General features: G+C 40.6%; 1 protein-coding gene across 9 annotated transcripts in view; it reads right to left on the reverse strand.

The window, feature by feature from the left end:
* Window positions 1-788: 788 nt before the first annotated feature.
* Window positions 789-24,137, reverse strand: part of SGIP1 (SH3GL interacting endocytic adaptor 1) — a 229,982-nt gene continuing 206,633 nt past the window's right edge. For all 9 annotated transcript variants that reach the window (XM_047788738.1, XM_047788744.1, XM_047788743.1 and 6 more), the window contains 6 exons: window positions 17,924-18,079; window positions 12,008-12,140; window positions 6,030-6,232; window positions 4,793-4,857; window positions 3,806-3,970; window positions 789-2,815 (listed from right to left, as the gene is read on the reverse strand). In XM_047788738.1, coding sequence (XP_047644694.1) covers window positions 2,793-2,815; window positions 3,806-3,970; window positions 4,793-4,857; window positions 6,030-6,232; window positions 12,008-12,140; window positions 17,924-18,079 — 745 coding nt within the window. In that variant the 3' untranslated portion in view covers window positions 789-2,792. The remainder of the gene's footprint in view (window positions 2,816-3,805; window positions 3,971-4,792; window positions 4,858-6,029; window positions 6,233-12,007; window positions 12,141-17,923; window positions 18,080-24,137) is intronic.

The following is a 24,137-nucleotide window of genomic DNA, read 5'->3' on the forward strand; positions in this document are numbered from 1 at the left end:
ATTTTGTTTTGTTTTAGGAATTCAAAATGAATCTGTCTTAATGTTTCTTTTAGAATTGTATTGTCTAGGATCATTTTTCCTAACATGAATTCTTATCATACAGTACTGTGGATATAGGAGTAACAGGATATTATAAACTACAAGATTAAAAAAAACCCCACTAAAACCTAAATACCTGATGTGAGTTTATTGTGTTATTATTTGACCTATTTTCTGAAAGAAGACAGGGTATATAATATCTACTGAGATTTTCTGGTTATTCAATAATAATAATTATTATAAAAATTAATAACTTCGAAATCATCAACTTCCATTCTGTTTCATAAAGACCAATTATGGAATCAGAGGATATCTTCATAGTTTCAAATTTAGTTCCTAGAAACATTTGAATAATGTTAGAGATCATTGTAATTTATGGTTTGAATTATATTTTATAATATCAACAAAATTATTCTTTGGAAAGAAAAACACTGTATTTAATTACTAATTTGCCCTAGAACTATTTAAAATAAAATAAAATTATAATAAGCAAGACATGAGCACCAGTAATATTTACACGTTTTTATTTTTATTTATTTTTTTGTCTTTTTGCCTTTTCTAGGGCCGCTTCTGCAGCATATGGAGGTTCCCAGGCTAGGGGTCTAATCAGACCTGCAGCGTCTGCGACCTACACCACAGCTCATGGCAACACCGGATCCTTAACCCACTGAGCAAGGCCAGGGATGGAACCTGCAACCTCATGGTTCCTAGTCAGATTCGTTAACCACTGAGCCACGATGGGAACTCCCAATATTTACACACTTTTAATATGTGATTTGTGTTAATATTTAATATGGTTTTTTATGAACCAATTTCTTAAAAACATGTTTTTATATTCATATGCTGGATAATTCTCAATTTTCTGCTTCTTACTCTCCATCCCTTCATTGGATTCAGTGTTTGAACTATTCCCGTGCTTCATGGGATTTAAAAGTTTGCATTTTCTACTTTGGTTTCAAAATCAAATTGTTCTTTACTTAAAATGAGTCTATTAGTTATTTGTTCAAAAAACTTCAATACCAGACTGTTTGGGGAGCCAATCGAGAATTCACTTGAAGAGTAAGAATTCTTCTAAGGTAAAACCGGGCATTTGAACATTCTCTTGGTAGCAAGCACTGACTGAGAAGTACAAATATTAATTTTAAAAGTTCCACTATGAACAATTGCAAGTCACGATCTCATTTTAAAAGTAAGACTTAGAAAATTTAATTTGATTCTAAAATTTAAAGGGGCTAAATTTTCTTTGTCGAATATGAGTGAATGTAAAATAAAATTTAGCAACTAGTGATAAATATAACAATAAATAACTACAGTTATTTAATAGTATAATCTAGACTAGGAATTAGTTTTTCTGTTTAGGTTCGATGATTAAAAGATGAATCACATGTTCAGATTGGAATGGAAGAAGATTTTACAACTGGGACCCCTGAAGAAATGCTTCATCATTCTGAATTTTCATATTATGAGGCCAGACTGAGTAATTACCATTTTTATTATACCTTGCAACAATGAAATCATAACATACAGTTTTAATAACTCTCTTTTTGACTCCCCAAGAATGGCAAAGATTTATAGTTACATACAATGAATCTCATCCAAAAGGAAATTTATTGCACAATAATATGGTTAGAATTTCATTTATAAAGCTTATTTTTTTTTTCCTTCTCAAATGATATAAATAATGACAATTAAAATTCTCCATCTGGATTTAAATAGGGGACTAAAAATCATTTTTTCTGGGATTTTTAGACTCAATGTTTTGATTCCTTTGGGTAACGAGAAAGATACTTAGTACCATTCTCCAGGCTGGATGGGACAGCCTCTGTTTAGAGTTGTTGTGCAGAAGTTGTTAACCGGCTCAACTACGGAAATTCTTGAAATTTTAAAATCACAGTTTTGGTTTTAGTCTGATCATTCAGTAATCTCCCACCTTGGCTAGACAGTGGAGAGATGGGGAAGTAGTTAAGACTTCAATGTCTTCTTTCCTCTTGTTTATAATTTCATATACTTAAACTTTAAATATGAATTGCTTTCCCTTTTTACACAAGTTATAAAAATAAGAGGCCTTGTTTACACAGTTTGCATTTTTATGAAATTTGCGGTTTGAAAAAAAAGCTTTTTAAAAAGTGGTAATTAATGCTTTTTTTTGAATATGCTGCAACCTTAGCATTTTTTTTTTGTCTGAAATAGTTTCTGAATTTAACCCACTAAACATGTGAAGATAGAATTTGTATTTAGCACTAGAGTAAAACATACTAAGGACTGAAGAAAAGGACTTTTTTTTTCCTGGTTCCACTTAATTCTCTTTGTGCGTGGCACCCCCGTTATGACAGCGATCAATATTATATTTAAATTTTATATATTGACAAAATGCAATCTACCTCTGTAAGCATTGTGCCATTCAACAGTACTACTATTAAATTTACATACCACAGTTTAAATTACATCCATTTCAGGAATGGTAGAATGCTAAAACTCAAAGTATCTAACTGCCTTACTGGAATGAGTACAATTTACAAATACAATAATTACATTTTAAAACCATTAACAATATTACACCTAGAAGTAAATACTGTAGGACTGGTCGTCAAGGTATTGTGTGAGGGAAATCAGTGCTGAAAGTCAATGACATTTCTAGCAGATATATCCCAAGTGCAGATTTTGGTTTGTTTTCACCAAACCAAAATTAAAACCTGTTTCTCATACAACAGTTCTCCATTATCGGAATCCTCCAAATCCTTGCATAAGATTTATTAGTTATCTGCCAAGTATTTTCCTGCAAGAAAAAAATAGCATATCCATAAGTTACCTGTTAGGTCCGTAATGTGGTCATGTTATAGGTAACGTTTTATTTTTTCTGCCTACTCCTAGAAGCCAAATACGACATGCTTGAGGGATATAATACTAAGAGAAAATACATACAGTTTTTTAAGTTTTCAGTTTTCCAGACCAGCTAGCTCCCTTTTCACATTTCCATATATGAACACTTTGCAGATATTTGGGTTTGGCCCAGAATAGGTTGGAAGATTTGTTCCTGGATGTGAGAATCCAACTCGTTATAGGAAGAGTAACCATATAATTACTTTCCAACCTGGGTCATTTTTGATAGTGCAAGGGGTGTAATTAATAATTACATCAGTAATTCAGGCATAAAACCCAGGACATTTCCCAAGAAATCATTGACAAATATAATCACCTTAATATTGGGGAATCTCCCACAATGAACTCCCGAGTGTCCCAAAAACCTATCTCATGACCACACTCAGCTCAAGGGCAACCAGTTCTGATCTCTGGCCTCGATTTTTTAAGGTTGCTATTAAAGTGAAAGGTGGAGCCTCTCAAATCTCAGCTAAGGCTGACAAGTCTAAAATCTATGAAGACTTGCTGAAGATAAACACTTTTCAGGCAGGAGATATTAAAACAAAAAGAGCATTTATCTTGTTTACTAATATAACAAAAGTAGGATTTACTCCATTAACTTCCATGTCAACGTCTATAAAATGGGATTGACTGGTCTGTCTCATAGAAGAAATAGCTATAGTCATGATAAATAGACAAGGCCTTCCTAATTTCTCATTTCCATATCACTGTCCTATTTTTATTCCATTCAGCAGTTGGTTTGCTTTTTGATTGTGATAAGAAATGGGAGTTGGGAATGAGGAAGAGGAGGAGAAAGATCAGAAAATCACAACAGATTCCTTCTTAAGGATAAGCCGTTAGTGCAGCATTATTTTTTGCAAATGAAACTTACAGGAGACCCCCTTACCTGCAGCAAATCTTTTCTTGATGAGTGAAAATCTATACCCTGCTCCAACAAGTTCAATGTCACAGCCAGAAAGGGTGCTTCCTTCACTTGTAAACTGCACAACCAATGGGGAAGGTTTGCTTGGGCCTTCAGATAACTGAAATCTTGCCAATAAAGAACCCACCCCTACAAAAAAAGTGTTATTACAAGATAACCATCAACACAACATTGAGGATATAATTTTGGAAACTGTATTCAAAGTTAATGGGCAAAGTCAAATTTACTAGAAAATAGTATGTGTTTGAGTGACAAAATGGTAAAGAATAACAATTTATCATTAAATATTACTCATGACTGGAGTTCCCCTTGTGGCTCAGTGGGTTAAGAACCCAACAGAGTGTCCATGAGGATGCAGGTGCCATCCCTGACCTTGCTCAGTGGGTAAGGATCCCGTGTGCCACAAGGTGCGGTGTCGGTTGCTGATGCAGCTCGGATCCGGTGTTGCCGTGGCTGTGGTATAGACTGAAGCGGCAGCTCTGAATTGACCCCTAGCCCGGGTACTTCCATATGCTGCAGGTGTGGCCATAAGAAGAAAAAAATACTATTCATGACTTTTTTTTGCACACTGATTAAAATGTAATTCAGCCAAACGGTACTTCAAAATTTGGGAGAATGCTGCTTGGAAGGCAATATTTTCCAGGTTATGATTAATAGCAGATGAAAGTGAAAAATATTTAAACCATCAGGAAGTGTGAGATCTGATACAGAATGGAAACATGCCTCATTAAGAGCTCTTTGGTGCTTAAGGTATGGTTCTGTTTGATGTGGGTTCTTGGGCAGAAAAGAGGAAGCTATTTGCTGTTATTGGTTAAAATAAGTATATACCTTAATGAACTGAAATATTTTACTTGCTTTTAGTGCTAGGTATATGTTGGTTAATAGTTTTCTAATATCTGAAGGTTATTTCAGCTTTATATATTAAATAAAACAAGCCTGTGATTACATTACCTCCATTTTCTGACTTCTGAGAAATATCGGGAATCTTCCACAATATTCTTTGTTGTTCAGCATTCCTAAAAATAAAAGTGGTAAAAGACTTTTGCATATGCAAGAGTTTTTGTTTAATGGATGTTGTATTTTTCCAGAATGTTAATCAAAATTATCTTAAAGATTTAAGCTACAATTTAAGCATTATCTGTCTGTCTGTCTACCTACTCAGCCATCCCTTCCTCCTCTAATTCCCCTCCCTCCCTCCATCTATCCATCCATCCATACATAAATTCTCTCCTTTCCCTTTCCTTATTGTAACTAGTCACAACACTCTTGTTGGAGAAATAATCATTTAGAGGACAATGCAGTTTAAAACATTAAAAAATATATATCTACTGAACAAAAATAGATGGGATGTATTAGTTGATCAATTAATTTAGGTAATTTAAATTGAACCTGTCATATGGCTGACATTCTTTTTTTTCTCTCTCAATGTTTTACTTTCTGCTTCTACCAATCATATTGAAAAACTATAGTATTTTTCCTTAAAAGAATAAGCTCTTAACAGCCACTCTTGGTTGTCAGTGTCTATTCTGTTTCTGTTCCCATATCTTCTCTAGCCTGTCTCATTAGAGTCCAGAGGCTACAAAAGAAAACTCAGTCTCCCCTGTCAGTAGGTTCTTAGATGCAGATTAGGGTCCACCCATTTCAGGACTACTTGAAATTTTGATGATAGAAGGGAGGCAGAGGAGATTTTCCTGCTGCTTTGGGGCTGTGTTCTGCTGGCCAGCAGCCTAACTGAGGCGTGAGCATCTTGCTAAACAGTTTTGTCTCAGTTTTGTAGTTGTTGAGAAGCACTTTATGCAGTGCCTGTAGGAGTTTCTCATCCTTGGATTCTCATGAGGGTGGGTTCTTGAATTCAATAGCTCCACTGACAGGATTCTGATTTCTTTCCTTCCTGGTTGGGGCCAAGGTGGCGGCTCCCCTGGTGGGCCAGTTCTGCAGTGTTCTGGGAAACGTCCTAGGAGATCCAGGCTCAAGCTTGCTGCTCTTTTACTGTGTGAAGATCTAAAGCCCTGAGTTAAGTCATTTTCCTTTGAAATAGCTATCCAAGTTTTTATTTTCTGCCCTGAACCCTGACACCCAGACCTGCTGGGATCTCTTCCTGGAGGAAACCCACATGGGGAGAAGTCTGTGGTCCTTTTGCCCAGCAGGGGCCCTTTGCAGAAAATGAAGGGGACTAGTGGCTCCTTACCAGACTGCTGGTGGGAGCACCGCCTGGAGCTTGGTCACCCCTCCGTCTACAGGAACCAGGAACTGCACGTTGTTGAGAGCCACAGCCGTGGTCATTGCGTCTGTGTTGTATTTGTAATCTATGCGCAGGTCGGTGCTTGCCGGCTCACACCGCCAGTTCACTGCCAAGTTCAGAGGCGTGGACTGAATGCCCTGGGCCGATACCTTGCCAAAGACAGGAGAGAGAATAATTAAGGCTTGACCATGAACCTGAAACAAAACCAGAAGCTGTGATTCTCTTCCATTGGGATATTCTTAGATACCAAAATATCATAGTGCTGTTTATGCTGCTCACAAAAGAGCACTCAGTAAAGAAAAAAAAAAAAAAATCACCATGAATGGTGGCATGTGAGAGACAGCTGAGTGCTTCAAGTAGACTGTTACAGATTAAAACCATAAAGTCAATGGTGAAAATCTCTATAGCACTTCAGAATTTACAATGTACTTTATGTCAGCGAGTGAGCTGGTAGCACACTGGTTAGGAGCTGAGGCCAAGAAGGCAGATGGTCCTGGGTGTGAGTTCTTTTTTTTTCTTTGTTTTTTAAAAAGTTGAAGTATAGATATAGTAATTCATAATTTTAAAAAGTTATACTTAATTTTTTTTTTTAACCTTTTGGGGCTATACCTGCAGCATATGGAGATTCCCAGGCTAGGGGGCAAACTGGAACTGCAGCTTCTGGCCTACACCACAGCCATAGCAACTCCAGATCCAAGCCGCATGTGCCACCTACACCGAAGCTTATGGCAACACCAGATCCTTAACCCACTGAGCGGGGCCAGGGCTCGACCCCTGAATCCTCGTGGATACTAGTTGGGCTCGTTGCTGCTGAGCCACCGTGGGAACTCCATAAAGGCTATACTTCACTTATAATTATTATAAAGCATTGGCTGTATTCCCCGCATTGTACAATACTATACCTTTTTTTATACCTAATAGTTTGTACCTCTTAATCCTCTAAGCCTATGTTGTCCCCTCTTCCCTCTCCCCTCTAGAAACCACTAGTTTGTTCTCTAGACCCATGAGTCAGTTTCTTGTTCTCTCTGACCCATGAGTCAGTTTCTTTTTTTTTTTTTTTTTGTCTTTTTGCCATTTCTTGGGCCACTCCCACGGCATATGGAGGTTCCCAGGCTAGGGGTCTCATCGGAGCCATAGCCACTGGCCTACGCCAGAGCCACAGCAACGCAGGATCCGAGCCACGTCTGACCTACACCACAGCTCATGGCAACGCCGGATCGTTAACCCACTGAGCAAGGCCAGGGATCGAACCCGCAACCTCATGGTTCCTAGTTGGATGTGTTAACCACTGCGCCACGACGGGAACTCCAGTTTCTTTTTTGATATATTTACTACTTTGTTGTATTTTTAACATATAAGTGATATGATACAGTATTTTACTTTTCTGTCTAACATAATTCACTTAGAACAGTACCCTCCAAGTCCACCCATGTTGCTGCAAATGGCAAAATTTCATTCATTTTTATGGCTGAGTAGTATTCTACTGTATCTATACACCACATCTTCTTTATCCATTCATCTGTTGATAGGCACTTAGGTTGCTTCCGTATCTTGGCTTTTGTAAATAGTGCTGCTATGACTATCGGGGTACATGTATCTTTTCAAATTAGTGTTCTTGTTTTTTCAGATATATCTGGCTGTGAGTTCTGATTGCCACTTCCAAGCTGAGTGATCTCGGGCCAGTCACTGAACCTCTCTGTCCCTCAGTTATTTCCTCATCTGCCAAATGAAAACAACAATAACAATAATATTTACACCTACAGATGCTAGGAAGATTATATGAAATCATATATGTTTATTATCATATATGTTTATATGTTTATATATTATCATATATGTTTATATGAAAGAGTAATTGTAGTGCCTAGCACATAGGAAGGAACTAATGTTTTAATACATATTACTTAGTAATATCATCACATTTGCTCCTCATGAATCAGTGAGTTAGGCAAAGCAAGTTGCTATTACTTGAGATGTGCCAAAGCAAGGACATGAACCCAGGTCGTCTGACTGGCAGTGCTGCATTGTAGTGTCTACTGCCAATTCTAGTTAGAATCTACTGTGAATGCGACCAAGGAAAAGCCAGGTTTGAACAATCAACAAAAAGTTATATAAAGACAATAATAACAACTTGAATCCTGGGTCTGCAGTGACAAATTTGCAATGTTATTATTTCTGTGTACCTGTCAAGTACACACACACTGTAGGGGTCAAGTGGGTGGGGTCTGTGCCCTTGCATTTTTATTCATGAAGTGTGAGGTTTGCTGATTTTCAAGCATACCAACTGCTCTTTATTGGCCTCGCAATGCCTGAGCATATGGACACCATGGGGAAGGCTCCTGAAGGCAGGCTGTGCTTACAAGGTTAGCATGGCTGCTGTAGAAACAAACCCAGAAATGGATTCTTTTATAAAATGACAGACATGGCTTTCAATGACATAATTTTACTTAGATAACCATTATAATAAAAGTTTTAAAACTTTATAATAAACTCCACAATAAGCCTTATAATCAAGTTTTTTCCTTTCCTTTTCTTTTTTTCTCATGGCTGCACCTGCGGCACATGGAAATTCTTGGGTCAGGGGCTGAGTCGGAGGTGCTGCTGCAGCCTATATCACAGGTACGGCAATACCAGATCCAAGCAACATCTGTGACCTATGTCACAGCTTGTGGCAACAGGGGATCCTTAACTCACTGAGCAAGACCAGGGGTCAAACCTGCATCCTCACAGACACTAAATTGGGTTCTTAACCCACTGAGCCACAATGGGAACTCCAATAATACAGTTTTTAAAATTTAAATATTTTTCACAACACAGTCCTCTGCAGATGAGCTTTTATTTAGAAGTCTATTATTTAAGATAGCTCGAAAGCCCAGCAGCCTCACGCTCCCCGCCCTGTCTGTGTACTCTGTTCTGAGCAGGAGGTCTCAACTTCACAGCAGTTCCTGCGCTCCATGAGAAGCTTTATGGGTGTATGATTGTCCTGGTTACTGCGATGCTACCGGGGGCCAGAAAGTAGACACACTGTGATTTGAGGGCTATCTCACAAAACCATGCCTCCCACAGAATGCCTTGCATTGTTTTTTTGTTTTTTTTGTTTTTTTTTTGTCTTTTTTGCCTTTTCTAGGGCCGCTCCTGCAGCACCTGGAGGTTCCCAGGCTAGGGGTCCAATCGGAACTGTAGCCACCGGCCTACGCCAGAGCCACAGCAACGCAGGATCCGTGCCGCGTCTTCAACCTACACCACAGCTCATGGCAACGCCGGATCCTTAACCCACTGAGCAAAGGCAGGGACCGAACCCGCAACCTCATGGTTCCTAGTCGGATTCGTTAACCACTGAGCCACGACAGGAACTCCAGAATCCCCTGCATTGTTGAAAAACAATAACAACAACACAACTACACAACAACAAAAGGGATTTCTCCATTTGTTTCTGCTGTGCCACAACGGGAACTCCATTTTTTTTTTTGCTCTGAGGGATGGCAGGCCTAGGGCTACTTGTAGCTCACAAAGTATTTCAAAATATGCTAGGTTGCTAGCTCCTTACAACCTATGAAATACCTATGTGGGAATCTTTTAAATCTTTTTTTTCTTTCCTTTTTTTTATGGCTGCACGTGCGGCATATGGAGGTTCCCAGGCTAGGGGTCCAATTGGAGCTGCAGCTGCTGGCCTACACCACAGCCATAGCAACACCAGATCTGAGCCTCCCCTGAGACTTACACCACAGCTCACGGCAACGCTGGACTCCTAACCCACTGAGCAAGGCCAGGGATCGACCCTGCAACCTCGTGGTTCCTAGTCGGATTCATTTCTGCTGCGCCATGACGGGAACTCCGTTTTTTATCTTTATTTACAGATGAGGAAACTGAGACTCAGTGCCCAAGGTGAGTGGACGGTAGGAAGCTGACAATTCCAGAATTCAGTCGCTTGCCTACATTTTAATACTTTTCACCAAGCTCAGAAGCAATAGGTGAATTCTGTCTACTTTCAAGGTTTTGTTATCATGTCCAAAGCTTAGGTAATACTATTCTTACCTGGAAAACATATTCATTTGCATTTCTGTGAAATGTACCATCACATAGACACTTCATGTTCAATAGTTTCTTTACAATATAAATCAGTGGTTTTCAATCGATAGGGTGGATTATATTCACTTGGAGGACTTGTAAAAATACATATATCTCAGTCGCACTCTGAACCAATTAAATCAGAATCTCTGGGAGTGTTAGGGCCCAGAAGGTATCCCTGTCTCTATCTCTATTTCTAGCCTCTCCCCCTCTGCATCCCCATCTCTATTTGTCTATAAATAGATTTTTATTACAGATGTCTATTTATATTTCTCTGTATCGATCCATAATTAGCACTAGTTCAGAACCAGCACTTGTTTATAACTTCCCTGGTGATTGCAAAGTGCACTCATGTTTGAGATGCACTGATTTTTTGAAAGTTAATTTTATTGCTTTAGTATAGTATTATTTTATTTAAATTAAGAAAATTAAAGTATGGTTAATTTACAGTGTTGTATAATTTCTGCTGTGTAATTTCTGTTGTGTAATTTCTGCTGTACAGAAAAATCATTCATATATACATATACATATATTCTTGCTTTTTTGTTTTTGTCTTTTTGCCATTTCTTGGGCCGCTCCCGCGGCACATGGAGGTTCCCAGGCTAGGGGTCGAATCGGAGCTGTAGCCGCCAGCCTATGCCAGAGCCACAGCAACGCGGGATCCAAGCCGCGTCTGCAACCTACACCACAGCTCACGGCAACGCCGGATCCTTAACCCACTGAGCAAGGCCAGGGATCGAACCTGCAACCTCACGGTTCCTAGTCAGATTCGTTAACCACTGCGCCACGATGGGAACTCCTATATTCTTTTTTTATATTCTTTTCCATCGTGATCTATCCCAAGAGATTGGATATAGTTCCCTGTGCTATCCCGCAGGACATCATTGCCTTTTCATTTTAAATGTGATCGTTTGTACCTACTAACCCCAAACTTCCAGTCCCTCCCCTCCCCTTTGGCAACCACAAGTCTGTTCTCTATGTCTGTAAGTCCATTTCTGCTGTGTAGACATGTTCATTTGTGCCCTATTTTAGATTCCACATGTAAGTGATATCATGGTATTTGTCTTTCTCTTCCTGACTTACTTCACTTAGTAGGGTAATCTCTAGTTGCATATATGTTGCTGAGAATGGCATTATTTCATTCCTTTTTATGGCTGAGTAGAGATGCACAGATTTCTGTTAAAGTACAACTTTCAAAAATAATAATTTTGTTTCCTCATCTTAAGCAAAATAATTTGAGCATATTTAATCACAAAAATTACAATGCACTAAAAAGAACCTAGGAGAGCAAGTGATTGGGAATCAGTGGGATACTCAGGCGCTATAGAATCCTGGTTTGAAACAGGCTTATTTATTAGGTCGGTAATAATCTGGGGTCAAGGGCAGGCTTAAGCACAAAAAGAAAGTCCTCCTATCTTATACTGGGATGTGCCAAACATTCTGTTAACAGTAAAAACTTTCCTAACAAAGTTTCATTAGAATTGATTTCATAGGACTATCACATGATGAAAAAACACCAGGTACTTATATTTAATCATTTAATGCTCTTTACAAAACCACAGTGAGCTAGTCTGCCAATATTTGTAATCTTAACTGAAGTAATTTACTGCAAACTCATCTTTGTGGCATCTTAATAAAATGTTTTACTTGTAAGTTTAAACTCATGAAGATAGGTATGGATAGTCTTGTCATTAAACAGCCTCCAAATAGTCAAAAAGGTTCCTATTTTCTTAAAAATTATAGCTTTTAAATAATATTGAAGGAAATGTTAGTTTATGGACTTTCACTTAATGTTAGGTATGTTAGAACATACATTTGTAATGTGAGAGACACCCTGATCATATAAATAGCCTTACCTGATATTTGAGCATGTCCACATTATAATATGTAGCCTGGGGTTTTTGTTCTGATACTTTCTTGAGGTGAGTCATCAAATTTGGCATGTTTACCCAGAACTCCTTGGTATTGGCTTCATTTTGGGTATTATCACTATTCAATTGGGAAGAAAAAAAATGATTGAGTGACAAGCATGCTTTGTGACAAACATAAACTACACCACACCAAAAAAGCATCTTAGCAAATGGTCATCTGATTTCTATATCCGTCTTTGGCAATATGTAGAGGTTATATTATTCACAATAGTGTAGTTTTAGTACAATCGCAGTTCTGAATGGTATTACGTTAATAGATTAATTCCCATAGGGAGGCATTATTGTATTGCTATAAATCTCAGTGAGTACCCAGGAATATTAACCAATCAGTGTGATAATTGGTTGCTTTAAAGAGTGAATTATTTATTAACCCGAATTTAATAGCTCTTTCTACATCACCACCGTTTCCTCTGAATTAGTCGGTTAATGCAATCAAGGAGCTGAGTACATTGATTTTCTTTTGGACTTATTTGAAGGGCAGTTTCCCAGAAATTACTGAGTTAAATATTTGGCCACATATAAACATAGTCTTTCTCTCCAACTGAGGAGAAAAGGGTGATACGAAAATTACCATGCCAGCTTTTTAGCATCCATACTATTTCATCTAAGGGCACCTAGATCATAAAAAGTCACCTCACTTATAAGATGATCCTGGAATTTAAGAGATAATAAGAATGGTAGTTACACTAGAGTGTATAGTTTTTTGTTGGTTTTTTTTTTTTTTTTTTTGCCACACCTGTGGCATGTGGAAGTTTCCGGAGGCCATGGATGGACTCTGCACCACAGTAGTGCCAACACCAGATCCTTAACCTGCAGAGCCACCAAGGACCTCCCATGCAGTCTTGATGAACTGAGGACTTTGTATTTCTATGAGAGTCGTCGGCTTTGCTCAGAGACCTGTTCTCAGGCCACTCGCCCCATGTCTCTTCAAAGGTTTGTCTCAATGGCAAAAAGAACCAGGCAAGAGTGTGCAAAGCACCTGTTCCCTTCCCCCACGACTAGGAACCTGAGGGCCCAAGTGAGTTAATATCTGACTGGCATCACTTTTAGAATTAATTCTCTATAATACTGTAACAGTAGCTGTAATTTTGGCACCTAGGCCCTCTGTTACATACATTATAAACTATTTCATTAAAATCCACCCTGCAAAGGAAGAATTATCTTCCTATTTATTTATTTATTTTAGGGCCGCACCCATGGCACATGGAGGTTCCCAGGCTAGAGGCCCAATCGGAGCTGCAGTTGCCCGCCTACACCACAGCCACAGCAATGCCAGATCCAAGCCACCTCTGTGACCTACACCACAGCTCATGGCAACGCTGGACTCCTAACCACGGAGCAAGGCCAGGGATCAAGCTCACATCCTCATGCATACTAGTTGGGTTATCGCTGAGCCCCAATGGGAGCTCCATCTTCCTTTTTAAAGATAAGTAAATGTTACAAAAAGAGAAAATCAGCGGTTAGGAAGGTAGAAGCGTGATAGCGATGAGGTGATAAAGGCAGGTCAAAAGAAGGTTCCTGAGATTCAGCCTCCAGAAGTCAAACAAATCAAGAACTGAGGGCCTTGGAGTTCCCATCGTGGCGCAGCGGAAATGAATCTGACTAGGAACCATGAAGTTGTGGGTGCCATCCCTGGCCTCGCTCAGTGGGTTAAGGATCTGGTGTTGCCGTGAACTGTGGTGTAGGTCACAGATGCAGCTCAGATCCGGAGTTGCTTGTGGCTGTGGTGCAGGCCGGCAGCTATAGCTTTGATTAGACTCCTAGCCTGGGAACCTCCATATGCCTTGGGTGCGGGCCTCTGAGGGCCTTAAAACTGCTCCTGGTCTGTTAGGAGGGAGTGATAGCGGTCGGGGGTGGGGAGCAAGTCTCAGCATGACCCATAGGCTTCTGCTGTGCCTGATAGAGGTTGTCGAGCACACAGCAAAGCCCTATGACTCTGGGCAGGTAGGAGGTGAATGGAAAAGACCTCTGGCCCCTGGACTTTGCTCCTGCTAAGCTAAGGATGCTGATCTAAGGATGCTATTCAAAGCATCCACGTTACCCAGGGCTTCCAGAGTGGCAGCTACACAAGGAGGCAGGAGATAAACTTAAGAGAGGTTGAGCAAAATTAAGTAATTTACTAAAGTTTGAATAGCCAATAAGTGACCGAGTCAGGATTCTAGCCCAGGTCAGTTCTACTGCAGGTCATACTCTCCCACTATATCAAAACAGATGTGGAATGAATATCCAGCAACACGTCATTAATTTGTGTTAAGTAAATCTGAATAACTGAGAAAATAACTGAGAAAATAACTGTGTAGTAACAAAATAAGCTAAGTTATATGTCTGTGATGAATCCTCAGAGAACTTGCTTTAATATATCCAATCTTTTGGGATAGAACATGATGGAAGATAGTATGAGAAAGTATAGAAAAATAGAGTCATGAGAAATATAGTCACATATATATGTATGACTGGGTCACTATGCTGTAGAGCAGAAGTTGACACAACCCTCTAAATCAACTATACTCTAGCAAAAATTTTAAAAAATGGTCAAGAAGGAAGCTTTGCCAATCAAAAGTTTTCAGAGATGCAATGTTTGCATGCTTAAAAGGCTTGAGAATTCTTTGGTTTAAGGATTGGTCCTGAACATGCTTTGTAAGCAAACTCCTTTCATAAAGGAAAAGTAGAAGGACATCTGAATTCATTCCCTGTCACAGGGATTGCAAACCCAAATGTCCCCAGGGGTCAAGCTGGTAACCTAATTAAGTCTTTCAGTAATGATAATTGAGAGGATTGGCTAGGGGTAAGACCACAGATAAAGAAAGGTTTGAATTGCATTTGAGAATAGTGCTTGGCTCCATAGCCCTTTTTGTTTCTTTGTTTGTTTTTAAGGCTACACTCATGGCATATGGAAGCTTCCAGAAAGTTCCCAGTTCCCAGCTGCAGCTGCCGGCCTACGCCACAGCCATAGCAACGGGCAATCTGTGACCTATACCACAGTTCACAGCAATGCCAGATCCTTAACCCAATGAGCAAGGCCAGGGATTGAACTGGAGTCCGCATAGATACTAGTCTGGTTCATTAATGCTGTGCCACATTGGGAACTCCTCCATTGCTTTTTAAAACCTAGGTGTAGCAGGGGTGGTGGAGCAACGCTACATAACCAAACAAATAGGCTCTAGGACTAATGGGTCACCAGTCATAGCCCTGACATAAGAATCAAATAGTTGGAGTTAATAAAGTCCAAATTAAGGAGGATTTTTGTTTTTGTTTTGTTCAAAAAATAATGTAAGGGTCCAGACAATGTTTTGTCAAACAAACATGTTCAGACTGATATTTAACTCAATAAGACTGCTGTATTAATATAAGCATTAAACGCTTACATATATGCCCATTTGGCAGCATAACTGCCTAAAAATACAACCAAAATGATGACTTTTGCACCAATGATATTTACAAACAAGCTGGTGAGATGGTGGCACCTCATTGCTAATTTCAGATGGAGGAACCTAGAAATATAAAATTAGCTGTCTCGATGTGCACATGGAAAACACAGAGGGAAACAGAAATAAGAAGCTGCTGATTTCCAATCTTGATCATTTCACATTCATTTTTCATTCAATGGGCAAGCATTTCATTCATATTTATTTACTTATTTATTTCTGTATTTATTGCTTTTTAGGGCTGCACCCATATAGCGTATGGAAGTTCCCAGGCTAGGGGGTCGAATCAGAGCCGCAGCTGCTGGTCTTATAACCACAGCCACAGCAACAGCTCGGGATCCGAGCTGTGCCTGAGACCTACACCACAGCTCAGGGCAATGCCGGCTCCTTAACCCACTGAGCGAGGCCAGGGATCGAACCCACGTCGTCATGGATACGAGTCAGATTCATTTCTGCTGAGCCACAACAGGGACTCCCCTCTTTCACATTGTTAAACCTGGAGTCAAGTTTGCCAGTTAAGCCATTACAAGGATCAAAGGGAAGGAGGTGATCTTGGTCATCACCTGAAAGACCCTGACTTTTTTCACTGCTGGAGTGAAAAGGCTTCACTCAGTTAAGAGAGTGACTATATTGGTCCTCAAATTCCAAATACCAATAAGCTGTAGTTATTTCTACATAAAGAAGCAGCTTGATAAACTGCTTTATAGTTGAACTCTTCATTCACGCAACACAATCCAGTCCTTATCAGGCACGGGGGAAGGCACTGAGGCTGTGGTCGTGGACTCATGGATGTGTTTTACTGTCTAGTGGGAGAGATGGATGAAAGAAGAAATCAACAGGTAATTGTTAGTTCTTAGTACGTGGGACAAAGCGAAGAATAGGGAACCTTCAGAGAAGTACCACAGCTACTGATTTAGTTTGGGAGGAGAGCGGGGAGGTCAGCAGAGGCTGCGAGGAGCTGAGATCTGAAAGATGAGTAGGAGTCTAGGGAAGAAAGGTGGAAATCCTCTTGGAGGCAGAGAGAACACAGCCCTGCTGTGGGAAAGGACTCAGTCTGTGCCTAAGACTGGCCAGTCTGGCTGGAGCTGCAAGGGTTCTGAAGAGGATGATGGGAGATGAGGACAGACAGACGAGCGGGAGTGGATGGCTCAGGGCCGGGAGGTAAGGGTCACACGTTTGGATTCTGGTCCAGAGGCAATGTGAAGCCATCAGAGTACTACGAGTGAGGACAACGCGATTTAGCTCAAAAAAGGTCATCTGGACATTGTGTGTAGGAGGGAGGCAAGGTTGGATGCAGGGAGGGAAGGAGGAAAGCAGATGCTGCGGTCCAGGGAAATGAGTCAGAATTTGGATAGGAGAGGTCACGATAAAGGGGAAAAGTGGCCGTGTTAGAGAGAGATTTTTAGATGGAATATCAGGACTTGATGAAGGAAAAAACTGTCAAGAATGACTTCTTTGAAAAGTCAAATTTGGTTTTGAAATTTGGTTTTGAAATTTGTCTCTTTGGTCCTGTTTTATAAATAGGTTATTTTGTATCATTTTTATAACATAGAATCTAGCGGATAATTCTTTTTTTTTTTGCCTTTTCTAGGGCCTCTTCTGCAGCATATGGAAGTTCCCAGGCTAGGGGTCGAATCGGAGCTGTAGCCACCGGCCTACGCCAGAGCCACAGCAACGTGGCATCCAAGCTGCGTCTGCAACCCACACCACAGCTCACGGCAACGCCGGATCGTTAACCCACTGAGCAAGGCCAGGGATTGAACCCACAACCTCATGGTTCCTAGTCGGATTCGTTAACCACTGAGCCACGACGGGAACTCCTAGTTTTTAATAGGATGTATATGTGTGTTGTGTGAATGGGTACATATACGTATATGGCAAAGACATCCCATTCAGATTTAATAGTTAGGAAATGTGACAAAGTGTTTTTTACAGAAACAAATTCACATAAGCTTCTTTGATGCCATGCATGTAAAGTTCCACCAAAATAATTACCATTACAAGACAATGAAATTAAAGTTTCACAGAGATTTTCAAGCTTATGTGAAGAGACGCTTACAGCTCAAATGTCATTTGATTCTAAAGGGGGCTAATACAACAAATGGATTTTATTTCTTTTATTGGGCTCATTTCCTACCATCCTCATCCACTGCCTACCCAATGATAAGCAAGCAGACAGTGAATGCATTTACTCTAAAGGTCTCTTTAGCCACTTGAGACAGTTGGCCATAAAATACATATATGTACACACACAATCACCCACCAAATACTTTGACAGCTAACCAAGTTCTGGGTTTGCATCTCTGGACGTATCTCAGCCGTGGCCGTTTTTCTACAGTGCTTCTCTCTTCCTCATCTACGTATAAAGTGCTAAGCTACGCATATCTATAAAAAAATGTGTGCAAAATATATTTACCAGCAGAGAAGTTGGGGATTTGGCAGGACGTGTTCTAACCTGCTGAAATTTATCACCCGGAAAGTCAGAGCAGCTGGTGATGGGTTGTTGGCAAAGTGTCTGGTGATGCCGGCAGGAAAGGACAATACCATTTCTCCAGTAATCTTCACGATACATCTGGCGCGTCACAACACGTGAGAGGAAAGAGAGGAAACCCAGGTCAGCATGCTGTGAATCAAAGCAGTTGCGAAAAGCAAAAATTTCTGTGATGATACGACACAGCGGAAAAGTGGACAAGTAAGCTCTTTCAATTCACTCTAAACTGCTAACGCAAGTTCTCAGACCTGAGGGCTCAAAGGTTTGTTTTAACACGGATCCAAAAAAAAGTGGCTATTTTGTTGAAGATTTTTTTTTGGACTGTATGATGAAAAATGCTTTTCTCTTTCTGTGGAAAAGTCTGTATGCTCACCTCGAAGAGAGTCATTTATAGTGGTTCACGCGCTGTCTCTTGTTGATTTCTGAATTGTTGGCAGCGTATGTGAATATACTAAATTGCACCATGTTATCACACTATTTATCAGGGCTTAGTTTCGGAGTAGCATGACTGATGCCTTGAGCATGTTTTTTTATGGGCTCGCAGATGCAGCTTGGATCCCACATTGCTGTGGCTGTGGCATAGGCCGGCAGCCGTAGCTCTGATTTGACCCCTAGCCTGGGAACCTCCATATGCTGCAGGTGCGGCCCTAAAAAGACAAAAAAAGGGGCGGTTTTCTTGACGTATAGTTGATACATAATAACTGGCACTTATTTATAGTGTAAAATTTCATAATTTCTGACATAACGTACACCTGTAAAACCATCACACAATCAAGATAATCAAGAGAGCCCACATCCCTAAAAGTTTCCTCCTGTGTTTTGTCTTCCTCTCTCCTGCCTTTCTCCATCCTTTTCTTCCCTGTCCCTTGGCAACTGCTAATGTTTCTGACACTACCTATTAATTTGCACTTTCTAAAATTTTCTATATACAGAATCACAAGTGTGATTTTTTGGGGAGGGGCGGATCTGGCTCATTCCACTCAGCACAATTATTTTGAGATTCATCTCTGTCATGTGTGACTCAATAGTTGATGCGTTTTCATTGCTGGGTAGGTAGCATATGGACATACCACGGGTTTTGAAAAATTCATTCACTTGTTAAAGAACATTTGGATTCTTTCCATTTTTTGGGGTTTTTTTTTTGCCTATTAGAAATAACTCTGTGATGAATATGTGTGTACAAGTCTGGGTCCGGACACTTGCTCTCTGTTTTCTTGGATAAATATGTAGGAGCGCAATGGCTGGATCATGTGGTAGTGGCACGCTGAACTTTTAAAGAAACGGCCAAATTGTTTTCAGAAGTGGAAAATACAGCTGGGTATGAGAGGTTCAGTTCTTCCACATTCTCACCAAAATTTGATAGGATCTGTCTTTTTAAGTTTAGCCATTCTAGTAGGTGAGTAATGGTATTTCATTATTGTTTTAATCTGCATTTCTCTATTCATTATTGTTTTAATCTGCATTTCTCTAGTCACTAAGGATCTTAAGCATCTTTTCATGTGCTGATTCATCATCAGTTGTCTACTTGGGTTAAGTGTCTGCTCAGATTTTCTGCCAAGTTTTTAAATTGAGTTTTCTGTTCTCTTATTGAATTTTGAGGGGTTTTTGTACATTCTGGATACAAATAATTTGTCAGGTAATGCTTTGCAAAGATTTATTTCCTAGTCTGTGGCTAATTTCTTCCTTTATTTTAGGAGTAACTTTGAAGAGCAGAAGTTTTTAATTTATCAATTTATTCTTTTATGGGTGGTAGCTAATCAGTTTATTCTTTTGAAGTCTTATCTGAGAAATCTTTGCTACACCCAGGGTCACAAAAATTTCACCCATGTTTTATTTTAGAATTTTGCAGGTTTTTTTTTTTTTTTTGTCTTTTTGCCATTTCTTGGGCCGCTCCCACAGCATATGGAGGTTCCCAGGCTAGGGGTAAAATTGGAGCTGTAGCTGCCAGCCTATGCCAGAGCCACAGCAATGTGGGATCCAAGCCGCGTCTGCAACCTACACCACAGCTCACGGCAACGCCGGATCCTTAACCCACTGAGCAAGGGCAGGGACCGAACCCGCAACCTCATGGTTCCTAGTCGGATTCGTTAACCACTGAGCCACGATGGGAACTCTAGAATTTTGCAGTTTTATATTTAGCTTTATAATCCATTTTTTAGTTAACTTTTATATGTTTTCTGTGAGGTAGGGTCCAAGTTCATTTTTTAGTGTGTAGATGTGGATATCTAATAGTTCTAACACCATTTGTTGAATTTATCCCCTTGACACTTGTATTGAAATTCAGTTGTACATATATGTGTGGGTCTATTTCTAAAGTCTTTCTTTTGTTCCACTGATCTATTTTGTCTGTCTTTACACCAATATCCCACTGTCTTGATTACTGTGGCTTTAAAATCATTCTGAAATCAAGTAGCATTACTTCATCCACTTTGGTTTTTTTTCAAAGTTGTTTTGGCTAATGTAAGTCCTTTGTGTTTCCACGTGAAGTTTACAATCAATGTGTCAATTTCTACATAAAATCAACATAGTTCTAATTCACCCTTTACTGCCTGCTCTGAGAGAGTCTTGGGCCCTTAATATATTTTTTGTTTGCCTATAGGCACTATGTTACACTTTGTCAGTAGAGGGCGCTAGAGAGACATTGCAGAAAGAGATTTTTTTTTTTTTCTTTCCTTCCTGCTTCCAGTGTGCAGGCTAGACAGGATCCTGCGGTACTCAAGGCTTATCTAGACCTAGGCTCTCGCAGTGCAAGAAGCATGGGGCACCCCCAGTGGGTGGGTACCACAACCCATGTGGCTTTGTTAGTGCCCAGTAATACTGATAAGCTTCCATAGCCTCTTGCTCCTGAGGCAGATGTGGCCGGGCTGCCCCAATGCCCAGCTCCTTTAATGCCAATAGGGTCCCTGACACCATGATCCTTAAACTGTCATATGCACACCTTCTTTACAGCCAGCTTCTGCAGGGCACAGTGGTCGGCAATACCCACTGCCATTAGCTTCTTTGGGCAGCCCCCTCAGCCAGTTGTACAGTGCTGTGTGTCTGTGTGAGACACCTCCTATGGATAGTTGGGATTCTGCTGGGCTCTGCCTATGCCACGGCCTGGAAACTCTCCAGGAAGTCACACCTCACCTCTCAGGGGTCACACTGTCCTTCACCCAAGTCCCCGATTCTTGCAAATCATTGTTTCATATGGTGTGTCTGTTTTTGAAGTAGTTTCAGGCAGAAGGGTAAACTGGTCCCTTGTCACGAGACATGTTTCTACAATATTTTCTTAGCCTCTTTGCTGAAAACTCCATCTTGTCCTGCTTTACTTTATCCCATCTTCCTGCTTGAAAAACAGTCGCAATGCTGGTGAATGACTTAAACCTTAAGCACAAAGACCTCAAGGCATAAGTTATTCATAGGGTCAGCTGAATGAGGACATAAAGCGTTGGTCTAGGCACGCCGGACCTGTGCAGATTGGCACGCCTTTTGCACAAGCATGATAGGTCCTCTGAAGAAGAAGAGAAAGAGGAACCTCATGGCCCCAAGTGGTTTATGAGCGGTCGTTAGCAGAATATGCATTAGCAAAGAGAACCAAGGTGCAAACCTAGGCATGCAGGGTTGCCTCAGAGAGGCATGCCCTTTCTGGAAGCACAGTGAGGAGTCTCTGGAATGCTAGGCAGAGATAGCTGACACCAAGCTTCCTCAAATGCTAATGATTGTCATGTGCCTAAAGGTCAGAGTAAAAGCTTAACCTTCTACCAGCTAAGGGGCTTTTAAAATAGTAAAAGAACTTGCAAAATAGTAAACAAACCCTATATCCTCCACCCACAGCCCCTCCTCACTTGATGTCATCCTCAAGAGCACAACAAAAGCAGTGTGGTTTCTTGAGGCTGGGCTCTTGGTCCCTGAGACCTTGAGTCCCCCAGTTCCCACCTTTACTTAAGATGAATGTGTCTGTGTCTTGTTTTATGTTAACTTTTTTCCTTGAGTTTCACAACACCTGTTCTTCAGCCCCATCCTGCTGAGCGGGTCTCGGCAGTCCCTGTTACTCCACCTTGACCAGAAGCAGAAATCTCAGAAGGATTATTCTTCTTTGGGAATTGGTAAATATTTAAAAATGAGTGAACTTATTTACGACTTTCCTATACATCTGGATAACTGACCCTTTTACCATTTTTATAACTTTAAGTTCAAGAATATACTTTCTAGGGAAACAGGTTAATAAATGAAAACTTTGCTCACCCTTGAATATAGGAAACTCTATTTGCTCCACAGTTACGCTGTACACTGTGTACCTGTGACTGATGAGACACGAGGGGCTCAGGGGAGATGGTAACTTGTACATATTCAAAACAGGTTGTGTGCGAGTTCCTGTCATGGCTCAGCAGCGACCAACCTGACTAGAATCCATGAGGACTCGGGTTCCATCCCTGGCCTCACTCAGTGGGTTAAGAATCTGGCGCTGCCGTGAACTGTGGTGTATGTCGCAGACACAGCTTGGAGTTGGTGCTGCTATGGCTCTAGTGTAGGCTGGCAGCTGCAGCTCTGATTCAACCCCTAGGCTGGCAACCTCTATATGTCACAGTGCGGCCCTAAAAAAGACAGAAAAAAACAGCTTGTGTGAAGAACTGCTCTAACCTTGTAAATGCAAGGCTGGGTGTGGGGTAGAGGTGGAGGCAGATGAGCTTTCTAAAGTTACCATGCGTCACCTCCTCCCCACTCAGATATTACCGTCCGCCACGCTGATCTATTCTGGGTGAGAATTTTGGTTTCTGGACCTTTTCCCCTCCATTGCTCCTAGAGAATATCACCGATCTCCAGTTTGGAGCCAAGTCTGCTGTCTTCCTTCTCTATCTTTGGGATCCACCAGCCTTGCTTGAGTTATTGGTGCTGAATTGGTGCTAAGTCTGGACTTCCCCTTAAGCTGAGTCTCCTCTTTAAAAAGACTGTTGACGTGTAGTTGATTTATAACACTGTGTTAACATCTGCTGCCTGTCTACTCTCGATGTTTTTCAATATGCAAACGTGAAAAATGTTTGACAGCTCTAGGAAAAAAAATCAGTTTGAGTACTTGTTAAATTGGATATAGTACCTACCGTCACTCAGTATATTGCTGTTAGCAGTGGTGACGCAATTTTTTTTTTTTTTGTCTTTTTAGGGCTGCATCTGTGCCATATGGAGGTTCCCAGGCTAGGGGTCGAATCGGAGCTATAGCCGCCGGCCTACGCCACAATCATAGCAACGCAGGATCCGAGCCACGTCTGCGACCTACACCACAGCTCACGGCAAAGCGGGATCCTTAACCTACTGAGCAAGGCCAGGGATGGAACCTGCAACCTCATGGTTCCTAGTCAGATTCGTTTCCGCTGCGCCACGATGGGAACTCCTCAAGTGGTTTTTAACTAGTAAGGAATCTACTTAGTTTCTTTTCCAAGTTACTCAAAATGAAATCTCAGTGCTGTCTTGGTGGGGGTACTTTCTCTTTTCAAAGCAAGTCAGCAACGGGAGGAGGTGGCATTTATTAAGTCAATAAACATTTATCATCAACTCCTAACTATATAAGTTGCTTTGTTTTTGTTTTCGAGTGGGGAAGCAATTAAAAAAATGAGCAAAATAAGCCCCTGCCTTCAAAAGGCTTGCGATGTTGAGTGGACAATGAGAGGAGCAGTCCATATAAACCACTATAAGAAACACCCTACTCCCTCTTACGTTACATGTCTCTACTGCATCTTAACTGGTCAGAGTCAGACCTTTGAGGATTTAATAATCCATCCAGTGTCTAAGTCGATCTGAAATTTTCTATAGTCAGAAAGAGAAAAACAAATACCACATGATATCACTTAGAGGTGGAATCTAAAATACGGCACAAAAGATCCTATCAACAAAACAGAAACAGACTCACAGATGTGGAGAACAGACTTGTGGTGGCCAAGGGGGAAGAGGGAGGAAGTGGGATGGATGGGGAGCTTGGGGTTGGTAGATGGAAACTATTACATTTAGAATAGATAAGCAATGAGGTCCTACTGTATAGCACAGGGAACTATGTTCAATCTCTTGGGTTAGGCCATGATGGAAGATAACATGAGAAAAAGAATGTGTATTGTGTATGCATGTGTATATATATATGTGTGTGTGTATGTATGCATATGTATAT

Source organism: Phacochoerus africanus, chromosome 8 (assembly GCF_016906955.1).
Source record: "Phacochoerus africanus isolate WHEZ1 chromosome 8, ROS_Pafr_v1, whole genome shotgun sequence".
Taxonomy (NCBI): Eukaryota; Metazoa; Chordata; class Mammalia; order Artiodactyla; family Suidae; genus Phacochoerus; species Phacochoerus africanus.